General features: G+C 36.2%; 1 protein-coding gene across 1 annotated transcript; it reads left to right on the forward strand.

Moving 5' to 3' along the window:
• The first annotated feature begins 743 nt into the window (after nt 1–743).
• On the forward strand, nt 744–1,489 carry LOC145979641 (histone-lysine N-methyltransferase SETMAR-like). Its single transcript, XM_083112605.1, has 2 exons — nt 744–902; nt 1,082–1,489. The coding sequence occupies exons 1-2, from the start codon at nt 744–746 to the stop codon at nt 1,487–1,489; spliced, it is 567 nt and encodes a 188-aa protein (XP_082968731.1).
• The last annotated feature ends 10,909 nt before the right edge of the window (nt 1,490–12,398 follow it).

Below are 12,398 nucleotides of genomic sequence, written 5' to 3' on the forward strand. Positions count from 1 at the left end.
AAGAAGCGGCCTTGAATAGCGTGAGTGTGTCACTTTGATCGCGAGCAAGCTAGACTACCAAGCTTGTCTGCCTTTGAAAACCAAGTCATTTGTTTCACGGTTTCCGAACGCGATTGCTATTGTAGAAGTATATATTCTCTCAAAAGAGCAAGAAAGGAAATTCGACCAATGTTCTCCCGTCGTTTAAAACCAAATATTATCTATTAAACGAAAAGTTCACGATTGTCAATAAACGGTTTAACCTATCTGAGCATAAGGTGAATGTAAATATTAAATTTAATAGAAAGGTTCTCCAAAATTTCTCTTCCACTGTCTATGTAAGGTCAGTACCCAGGGGAGGGGCCATGTGGGCCATGCTCCCCCCTCGAACCCTAAAATATTTAAATGTGAACCTAATAATAAATAAATACGAAAATTACATTGTCGATTTTTGAAATGTGTAAAAATTTCAATTTTGCTCTTGCATAAATGAATCTGTTTCTTGCGCAAAAGTCTTCAGGCTGCAATATTGGGTGGTTTTAGTTTTATAATCATTGATCCAAGGCTTCCAGACGTCCGATTCACCGATTTAGTCAGGACAGTGAGTTACTTTCAATCCCTGTCCCGACTTTTTCGAACTGCAAAAGTGATGCGAAAATGTCTCTTACGCCGCACGGTCAGGACGACCTTCAAGCTCTAAAACTGAGGAAAATGTTGCAAGAGTGAAGAATTTGCTGGACAGTGACCGAAGATTAACAGTTCGCATGATTGCCGATGAACTTGGCATTGCTAAAACCCAAGTTCATGAAATTGTGCACGAAAATTTGCAAATGAGGAAAATTTGCGCAAAGTTGGTGCCGCGAGTGCTGACAGGCGAGCAAAAGGACGTTCGCAAACGGATCTGCCAGGACCTTCTTGAAGAAGTGAGTGAAAATCCAAACTTTTTAGACAATGTAGTAACTGGGGACGAGACGTGGACGTTTGAGTATGACCCTGCGACCAAACGTCAAAGCGCGGATTGTCACATCCGAAATTCCCCACGCCCAAAAAAGGCGCGCATGACGAAGTCAAAAGTGAAAAGCATGCTCATTTCGATTCACAGGGAATTTGTTCCCCACGACAGACTGTCAATGCAGATTTTTATCTCGAGGTCCTGGAACGGCTGAGGAAACGCTTCCGCCCAGCCATCGTCAACTCCTGGCGACTGCATCATGACAATACGCCGAGCCACACAATCCGAGTGGCGGCGTATCTGGCCCAACACAACGTTGCAACCTTGCCTCAGCCACCCTACAGTCCCGACATTGCCACACCAGACTTTTTCCTCTTCCCCCGCCTCAAAACCACCCTGAAAGGAGATCATCACGGCTCGGTGGAAGCATTACAACAGGCCGTGACGAGGGAGCTGAACAGCATTCCAGTTTCCGCCTTCCAGGAAGCGTATACAAACTGGAAATCCCGCTGGCAGCGGTGTGTTGATGCAGGAGGATCATATTTCGAAGAATATTAAGCGTATGTATTATTTCTGTCAATATTTTTTTTTAATTCACTCACTCCTACTACTTTAAGGACAGACCCTGTATATATATATATATATATATATATATATATATATATATATATATATATATATTTGGGTCTGGCCCCTCCCTCAAATAAATCCTGCGTACGGACCTGGTCTACGTCGATGACAGAAATGCAAGCAATAATCAATAATCTTATTTATTTTTAACCCAATTAAAGGAAAGTGTAAGCATTTAAAAGAAATAAGAAAGAGCATAACTGTTGCTTTTCCTTAGAAATTGTTGTTCTTCGAGGAAGAAAAATTAGAAGGATTTAGTCCAGCACCTTAACACAGAGTCCCACGAGTCTCTCTTGACTCATACTGTCAAATGTGAGATGATTTTATGAATAAAATTTTCCGCCTGTTTACGTATAACGTTGCGCAGATTTGGTAGTTCGCACACGGTGTAATTATTTCGTGTTACCTTACGCAACAGCAAATACATTTCATAAGACTGTTGCCCGACCCTGTGGCCGAGCGGTTAGCACATCGCGCTGCGACGCCAAGGGTCCCGGGTTCGAATCCTGGTCGGGCTTGGTTGTTTGTGAATGTCCATTCATCAATTTCATCCTTTCATCACTCATCCTCATCTTCGCAAATTAGCCACGAGGCACAAAACGCGAAGTAAAATAAACTAAATCAATCAATCAATCAATCATAAGACTGTTCTGGACACAAGACTTGCATCAGTAAACAAGCATCTTGTCTGTTACAGTATCACAGGAAAAGAACATCGTCCTGTAATGTTCAAGCCTCTAGATATTTTCCATTAATAATGTCTAATCACAATAATAAGTTAGAAGAAATAACTCGCATTTTCACAACTACCAATATTCTCGTTTTTAATCACTTCGAAAATTATTTCTCGAAGATATCGGTTATACAACAAGAAAGCAAATCAAAATTAAAGTAAAAGTTCAACTACACGTATACCAAACGACATTTACAATATTGGAGGGACAGAATACGTAAAAACAATTGTTGTTTCATTCGAAGGTAAAGGCGTGGTGTAGTGGTTTTGCTAGGTGGTTTAGGGAGCTAAAGCTTGTAGGGTAGTGGATACCATTTAGGATTGTCAATCTGATGGTCGTAGGTTCAAACCCTTCCGGTGGCAGAAAATTTTCATAAATTTTAGACATATCCCATTGTGTTCATTGTCACGCCGTGTGAAACGGAATGATTCCGTTTGGAATTAACGCTGGGGGGAGGGGAAATATTGAATTACAAAATCTCCATTTCAACGAACCGAGAAGTGGAGAAAAATTGAATAATTATTATAAATATTAAAAATTACGTTCATTTTTTTAGTGGTGTAATCGCAGGTAAAATCAAAGATCTTACATGGAAGATTTTAACTTGCTCTGAACTCAGCCAAAAGGCATTTCGCACCGATCTAATATATTCTCCAATAGATTTCAAAATGTTATTTGAATGTTTCATGTCGATAATTTGACCAATGCATCCATTCTTGACGCTCAGAGGATATTTTCTGGAACTACCTCTTCTCTCCAGTTCCTTCTCCTTCTTCTCTCCCCTCTTTCTGTTATGCTTTTATCTCATATCGCCTTCCCTACTTTTCTCGCATCTTATCTCCATCCCACTCTTTTCCACTCCTCTTATCTCCTTTCCTGTCTTAGATTTCCGACTCCACTGCACTATTCTCTCTTTTTCGTTCTTCTCCTTTCTCTCCTTTACTCTACTCTCCACTTCCCTCTCTCGTCTCCTCCTCTCGTCTTGTTTTCCTTCTCTTTTCTCTTCTTTGCTCTTTTTTCCTCATCTCTCCTCGAATCTTTTTCCATTCTCCTCACTACATCTCCTCTCCTCGTCTATCCTCTCTTTCTTCTCTTCTCTCCTCTACTTTTCCTCTTCTCCTTTCGCTTTCTCTTTCTCCTCTCCTTTGTAACCTTTCGTTTCCTCTCACCTCTTTTCCTTACTGTAGACTCATCAGCGATGAAATACTAGAAAAGCTATTTTTTTCTTTCAGAAATAATTTTGTCATTTGCGATATAATAGTGATATTTTTAATAATTTTATACAATAATACTTGTTTATATTTCTTTCGCATATTTTATAAATATCTATTGTGCATGTGGCAACCCTGAAATTGAGCCTAACTCTGCACGCAACCCACCAACGGCTTGTGTAAATTGGGTTGCCTAGTTTAAAATGTCGTTGTTCTAAAACTTTTGAGAGACACTGTACAACGTACTTCAAATATTGGCGATCTGGTTAATTTGACCCCTATTTTCATTATTTTGGACTATTTTCGTGTCATAATTTTCTTTCTGGATCATACTCTTGAAATTGTAAATTACATGTGTTTCATTTACGATATTTAATTACATCCTCCATTGGCGGAAGATATTTTATTGAAAATTTCTCCATATTCTAGACACAAATCAATTTCAAAGTTGCATGACTTACTGGAACGAGATACGCTAGACTTCAACTAAATGTGTCAAGACAATTGAAATGGCTGAAAAGAAACAAACGCACCCAGATTTTTGTCATAAATAACAGGCTTCCAAGTATTTGATCAAATGAATTTAAATTTTACTTTCGTAAACCCTTATAAGTAACGTAACTACAAAGATTAACATTTAACAAGATTTCAAAAGTCATATGTTGTCAACGTCAACAATTTACAATTTAGCAAAGCAATGCCCTTTACTTGTACATTTTATGATTATTAATATTGTACACGGCACATCATTGCTTTATTCCAATGTTTCCTTCAATTTGAAGTTTCAATAACCTGTCGTAGCTTGAGAACTGTTTATTCCTTATGAGATTTGTAATTACCCTCCATTAGTTATGTTGCTTTTAGTATTATAAAGATAAATTATGCATTCAAATATTCGATCGCTAGTTACACAAGAGAAACGTTTGAAAAAGTGATCAAGAGTCTTCAAGGCGCTGGAAACAAAGAGCAAGAACTTTCTTCAGAAAGATTTGTCACGATTATAAAATTTTAGGTAACGAAATTTAAGCTTACACGGAACCGTTAAAAATACTTCATTAAACGAGGATACTTACCGATAAAATTGGATATTTAGACGATTTTAATTCCATACGCTGAGTTGGAATATTCACACATTTAATTTGTGGAAATATTACTTGAGATATTATCGTTGGTATCCAAGACACCCTTACATTTAATAGCTAAATTAAAATTATTGATGGCTTTTAGCAAATAAGCACGCAAGAAAACTTCTGTATAAGTTCTACAGTAGCTGCAGTTTTGTTTCACTCATGGATCTTCACTTTTCACTTTTTCTCTGGAAATCCTAGAGAACTCATGGCACATTGTTTTCAAGGCAATTAAGATCGAACCGAGCTGTCATGTTATAGAGTTCAGTGGTCTAAAGCGATAAATGTGGAGACTAAAGCATAGACACTTTGATATTCTCTAAAGTATTTATTGCTTGCTGTTCCAAAGAGTACGCCTTCCGCACCTGATGAGCTGAAAGTCCAGAGTTTCGGGACGATTTCTTGCTGTGGGTGTTCTGTCTTGACACTGAAAGAATAACAATTGAATACACATTAAATTATTTTCAGCTTGTTCTGTAACAAGATATGCACCCTAAAGAAGTACCTTCTAATCACGAAATATGGTTATATAGTGAACAATGTCCAGAGGTATTACAATCGTGTCCCTCTATGGTCAGAAACTAATATACAGAGGTTGCAAAGTAGGTATACGGTTGTTAGTTGTACATTCCTGTATGTTACTTTGCTCTATCAGCTCGTTTTATAGTAATCGACAAACAATCGTCCTACCAAAGGTTCCGGATAAGAGCAGCATTGACAAAGGCACCACTGCATTATTCGTTCTCGACTTCGCGATTTCCGGAAAAGGTAGCAGCAAGTACTGCTCTTACACCTGCATTGAACTTGAAAAACAAACGGTTAATGGTGTGATTGTGGGAAACGCACACTTTGAGAAAATCGATTTTGAAAAAGCCTGCAAGTTCTCATACCCCCAACAAATTATTTTAATTATTGTAACAATCATAGTGTTAGATAAATCAAGAACGAATTAAGCAATAAGACATATTAATTCGCCAGAAGTGTGGCTTGTCACTCTTGCCCCAAGCCTTTCGTTTCTAAGAAATTTCCAGTGATTATTTACAACACTAGGAACGACCAATTTAAAACTATATTACAAGAATCTCTATATATCTAGCCAAACTGCTCATATCAGAATGTTCTATTCATGGAGATAAATCAAGAAATGTAACTGTATACCTACTTTGAATCGCCTGTATACCCTTTGCAGCTGGGTCCAAGCCAAAGCCAAGTGACCATGTGATATTTGGTTCGTGTTAACAGTAATATGTATACACATAGTTCTGTGATGTGTGTTTTATGTATACGAATATAATTCTAATTGTGCCAAGTGAAGGTTACAAAGCTCGGTAAATAGAAGAGATACATAGTAGGATTATTTTGTGTGATTGTTGTAGTGAATAGCAATGTTACTTTAAATATAAATGAATCGAATGTTATTGAAAACTCAACTACCATTAATACCAATGAGACTACTTTTATTCCTACCTGCTGTTTTACTTCTATTGAATTTATACGTTTCATATAAATATTCCACAAAACAACAAGACTTACCTGTTCATGCTGCTTCCCTTGATCTTCGCAGGCTCCAAATTTGACGCAGATCGTTGCCTAAGTTTTATTATTTTCTTTTCTTTTCTATGCTTCCTCGGACACTGGAGTACCACTCTCTAAGAGGCAGACTAACCACACCTCCCACCCTGAGCTCTGAGGGCTTCCTGGACCCTTTTAGATCCAATTCGGCCCTCTGGATACCTTGGGCTTTTTCAAAGCTCCCCTGGGCCCCTTTGAGGACCCCCGGGAGCCCTTTGAGCCCTCCAATCTCCCCTAGGGGAAAGCCAACACTGCTGAGGAGATCCTGGACAATGGGGGAGCCCAGGTCGGAGGGGGACGTGGGGTACATCCATGCCTTCCGCCCTCCTTCCCACCGAATCCCCCCTCCCCGTGGGAATGAGCCCCCCAGCGTTCCCGGACGCCGTAGTGATGGTGCAGCAGAAGAAGATCTAGGGATCAACCCTCCGTAGTAAGTGCCGAAAGGGACGAGAGAGGCCCATGCACACACACACTCACACACATACGCACACAGACACACACAAAAAAGAAATCCAAAAAGCTATGAGCTAAACTAAAGCGGGAATTGGGGGTTATCTACAATGGCCCTAGTTTGCTAGCTACTGTGACTCCGGCCGCCATACAGCAGCCAGAGATCACCCTTAATATCTATTGTGGTCTCTAGCCGCTCGAACGGCCGGAGACCACACTTAATTACTACAGTGATTCCGGCCGCCATACAGCAGCCAGATATCACTCTTAATCACTATTGTGGTCTCTAGCCGCTCGAACGGCCGGAGACCACCCTTAAAATCCCATACACTACCTCGGAAATAGCGGTAACACGGAAACCCTGTTGTATGTGGGGATAGTTTATCTGTAACAACATGTTTAGGCCCAGCCTCGTAGCCGTTCCCCCTTGTCTCTTGTTGCCTCTTGAAACTCAGATAATGGTGAATATGGGTGATTGTAGTGTCGACAGAATGGACGTCATGTTACAAACTACTTGAGTCATATCACAAATACTTTAAACTATCGTTGTTTTTATCTTAAACCTTTACCTAAAGTAACTTATAACTTACCTAAGCTGAACCTAACTATACTTTTCCCCTTATTTCACTCTAGATTTCCAGTCTGGAACCTCGCTTTCGAACTTATGAAAATAAATTGTAAACCTAACATTCTCAATAAATTCATGTAGATTTCCGATAATTTTCCACGGCCGTCTTATTATTGAGTTTCTTATAAAACCTAAATCTAAATTCTAAACTTAACATTTTTAATTAATTCATGTACATTTCCGATCATTTTTAACGACTGTCTTATTATTGAATTCCCTATAAAAATAAAATCTAAATTCTAAACCTAAAATTCTCAATATATACATATAGATATCTCATCAATTTCGACGGCCGTCATACTATTGAGTTTCATATAAAACCTAAATCTAAATTCCAAACTTTACATTACAATAAATTCATGTAGATTTCCGATAATTTTCGACGGCCGTCATACTATTGAGTTTCCTATAAAGCCTAAATCTAAATTCTAAACATAACATTCCTAATAAATTCATGTAGATTTCCGATAATTTTCGACGGCCGTCATACTATTGAGTTTCCTATAAAACCTAAATCTAAATTCTAAACCTAATATTCTCAATATATACATATAGATATCCCATCATTTTTTCGACGGCCGTCTTACTATTGAGTTTCCTATAAAACCTAAATCTAAATTCTAAACTTTACAATCTCGATAAATTCATGTAGATTTCCAATAATTTTCGACGGCCGTGTTACTAATGAATTTCTTTAAAACCTAAATCTAAATTCTAAACCTATCATTCTCAATATATCTATATAGATATCCCATCATTTTTTCGACGGCCGTCTTACTATTGAGTTTCCTATAAAACCTAAATCTAAATTCTAAATTTAACATTCCTAATAAATTCATGTAGATTTCCGATAATTTTCGACGGCCGTCATACTATTGAGTTTCCTATAAAGCCTAAATCTAAATTCTAAACATAACATTCCTAATAAATTCATGTAGATTTCCGATAATTTTCGACGGCCGTCATACTATTGAGTTTCCTATAAAACCTAAATCTAAATTCTAAACCTAATATTCTCAATATATACATATAGATATCCCATCATTTTTTCGACGGCCGTCTTACTATTGAGTTTCCTATAAAACCTAAATCTAAATTCTAAACTTTACAATCTCGATAAATTCATGTAGATTTCCAATAATTTTCGACGGCCGTGTTACTAATGAATTTCTTTAAAACCTAAATCTAAATTCTAAACCTATCATTCTCAATATATCTATATAGATATCCCATCATTTTTTCGACGGCCGTCTTACTATTGAGTTTCCTATAAAACCTAAATCTAAATTCTAAACTTTACAATCTCGATAAATTCATGTAGATTTCCAATAATTTTCGACGGCCGTGTTACTAATGATTTTCTTTAAAACCTAAATCTAAATTCTAAACCTATCATTCTCAATATATCTATATAGATATCCCATCATTTTTTCGACGGCCGTCTTACTATTGAGTTTCCTATAAAACCTAAATCTAAATTCTAAATTTAACATTCCTAATAAATTCATGTAGATTTCCGATAATTTTCGACGGCCGTCATACTATTGAGTTTCCTATAAAGCCTAAATCTAAATTCTAAACATAACATTCCTAATAAATTCATGTAGATTTCCGATAATTTTCGACGGCCGTCATACTATTGAGTTTCCTATAAAACCTAAATCTAAATTCTAAACCTAATATTCTCAATATATACATATAGATATCCCATCATTTTTTCGACGGCCGTCTTACTATTGAGTTTCCTATAAAACCTAAATCTAAATTCTAAACTTTACAATCTCGATAAATTCATGTAGATTTCCAATAATTTTCGACGGCCGTGTTACTAATGAATTTCTTTAAAACCTAAATCTAAATTCTAAACCTATCATTCTCAATATATCTATATAGATATCCCATCATTTTTTCGACGGCCGTCTTACTATTGAGTTTCCTATAAAACCTAAATCTAAATTCTAAATTTAACATTCCTAATAAATTCATGTAGATTTCCGATAATTTTCGACGGCCGTCATACTATTGAGTTTCCTATAAAGCCTAAATCTAAATTCTAAACATAACATTCCTAATAAATTCATGTAGATTTCCGATAATTTTCGACGGCCGTCATACTATTGAGTTTCCTATAAAACCTAAATCTAAATTCTAAACCTAATATTCTCAATATATACATATAGATATCCCATCATTTTTTCGACGGCCGTCTTACTATTGAGTTTCCTATAAAACCTAAATCTAAATTCTAAACTTTACAATCTCGATAAATTCATGTAGATTTCCAATAATTTTCGACGGCCGTGTTACTAATGAATTTCTTTAAAACCTAAATCTAAATTCTAAACCTATCATTCTCAATATATCTATATAGATATCCCATCATTTTTTCGACGGCCGTCTTACTATTGAGTTTCCTATAAAACCTAAATCTAAATTCTAAACTTTACAATCTCGATAAATTCATGTAGATTTCCAATAATTTTCGACGGCCGTGTTACTAATGAATTTCTTTAAAACCTAAATCTAAATTCTAAACCTATCATTCTCAATATATCTATATAGATATCCCATCATTTTTTCGACGGCCGTCTTACTATTGAGTTTCCTATAAAACCTAAATCTAAATTCTAAATTTAACATTCCTAATAAATTCATGTAGATTTCCGATAATTTTCGACGGCCGTCATACTATTGAGTTTCCTATAAAGCCTAGATCTAAATTCTAAACATAACATTCCTAATAAATTCATGTAGATTTCCGATAATTTTCGACGGCCGTCATACTATTGAGTTTCCTATAAAACCTAAATCTAAATTCTAAACCTAATATTCTCAATATATACATATAGATATCCCATCATTTTTTCGACGGCCGTCTTACTATTGAGTTTCCTATAAAACCTAAATCTAAATTCTAAACTTTACAATCTCGATAAATTCATGTAGATTTCCAATAATTTTCGACGGCCGTGTTACTAATGAATTTCTTTAAAACCTAAATCTAAATTCTAAACCTATCATTCTCAATATATCTATATAGATATCCCATCATTTTTTCGACGGCCGTCTTACTATTGAGTTTCCTATAAAACCTAAATCTAAATTCTAAACTTTACAATCTCGATAAATTCATGTAGATTTCCAATAATTTTCGACGGCCGTGTTACTAATGATTTTCTTTAAAACCTAAATCTAAATTCTAAACCTATCATTCTCAATATATCTATATAGATATCCCATCATTTTTTCGACGGCCGTCTTACTATTGAGTTTCCTATAAAACCTAAATCTAAATTCTAAATTTAACATTCCTAATAAATTCATGTAGATTTCCGATAATATTCCACGGCCGTCTTACAATTGCGTTTCCTATAATAGTACATAAATCTAAATTCTAAACTTAACATTCTTAATAAATTCATATAGATTTTCGTATCGATAGTTCACAAGCAATGCAGTTGTTCACCTAAAGGTATCTTGGAAGAGTTAACTGCAGGTGCCTGCCAATTATATGATAGAGTCAAATTGGAAAGTAATCAAAAAATAATCAATGAACGTTGCATAGGAGTAGTGATAAAGATATTTCCACAGTTAAACATGACTTGAGAGAAAATAGAAGAACCATGAACGACCCAAAGATGGATAAAGTTGAAGAAGACAAAAGAAAGCAAGGAAGGAACGTAGAAGCAGTCCAGTCTCCTCTTGAAAGGGTTTAAAACTGGAGGTAACGCCTGTCTCCTTGCAGTGTGGTTAGCACTGCGAAGGCAAAGGCCGTAGGATCGAATGTTTTATAAAGCATGGACGTTTCATCAATTCATGATTAGGGACCTTGATTTTTCGCAAACGCGATATCACCAAAAAATGTTAAATGTTGCCCAAAAGTGTTTGTGTATGTACAGTCGCATGTTCAAAACACACTTTTCATACATTCAATAGAGCAAAATAACGCGAATTTGGGACAAAATACGAATTGTGGCTTTTTTTCGGGAATATCAACATATTCTGGGCTTAAAAGACGAAAAATGTCGCGAAAGTACAACAGTCTTGTGTTTTAGGCTTGAAAAATAAAATGTACTATAATTATAAATGTATAACGTGCATGTTTTCCAAAATTTTAGTACACTCCTAACAAACTATGGTGCGTTGTACATGGATTAATTCCGAAAGTTATGCGAAACCATGTTTAAGGGGAAGTTTTCCATTATGTTTCACCTTTTGTGCGAACGTTGGGAATCATCGACCAAAGTCGCTGGGTTCGGACGGAAGATCAACGTCACTTGGGAGCAGTAACGCAGATATTTGTCACGCGTGAAACCTTTTGCTTTACCGAGCGAAGATTCGTGATTTTGGCGGACATCGAGTGCGCACTTATCGCCACCCTGCGGCCGTAAGATCGGTATTTGTCGCGTGAGAAACTTTTTACTTTACCTATCACAATGGCGCGGTTCTGACGGAGATCGGGTGTGCACCTACGGTCATTCGGAGCTGTTACATTGGTATTTGTCGCACGAAAAATAACGGGGGAGAAATACCTCAAAAACCGTTTCCAAACTGTCATGAACAGCATAAACAATGTGACCTACAAATTAATATACTTATTTAAAGCTAAATAAAATAAAAACGCTAATTTTGAAAAATGTAGGGCGAAAAAGTAAAAACAAAAATCGACAATTTTGGAAAAGAAATGTCACGTTTCTCGTTACATAAGTACATAAGTAATGTACAACCGTACTTCAGTAGAACAGGCGCTCTTTTGACAATCTTTTTTGTTGAAAGAAATGTTTTTAGTATCAAAAGTAGTTCATTTTCGATTAATTTTGGGGTAAGATTAAGCATTAATAACGTTTAACGTTTTATTTGTCATTTTAATACTGAGTGCAGCTTGATTGTTGAAAACGCGAATTCTGAGAAAAATAACATGAAAAGCAATAAAAACAACACCGGTTTTTCCATATTTTAAAATCCAAAAATCAAGGTTCCTATTCATGATCCATCCTATTCGTTGCGATTAGAAGATCAAAAGCAACAGAAAGTAATCGAAATAAAAATAAGAAAGGGAAGCATGTGGGGCCTATGATGACAGGGAAACACCAGGATGGTAGAAAATCAAATAGA

Source organism: Lepisma saccharinum, chromosome 26 (assembly GCF_977018435.1).
Source record: "Lepisma saccharinum chromosome 26, izLepSacc3.1, whole genome shotgun sequence".
NCBI classification, from domain to species: Eukaryota; Metazoa; Arthropoda; class Insecta; order Zygentoma; family Lepismatidae; genus Lepisma; species Lepisma saccharinum.

Excerpts from the sequence above, each read along its gene's own strand:
- LOC145979641 (XM_083112605.1), top strand. The coding sequence starts at position 744 with ATGATTGCCGATGAACTTGGCATTGCTAAAACCCAAGTTCATGAAATT. Across the intron at positions 903-1,081 it reads GCCAGGACCTTCTTGAAGAA|GGAATTTGTTCCCCACGACA; the intron begins GTGAGTGAAAAT and ends TTCGATTCACAG.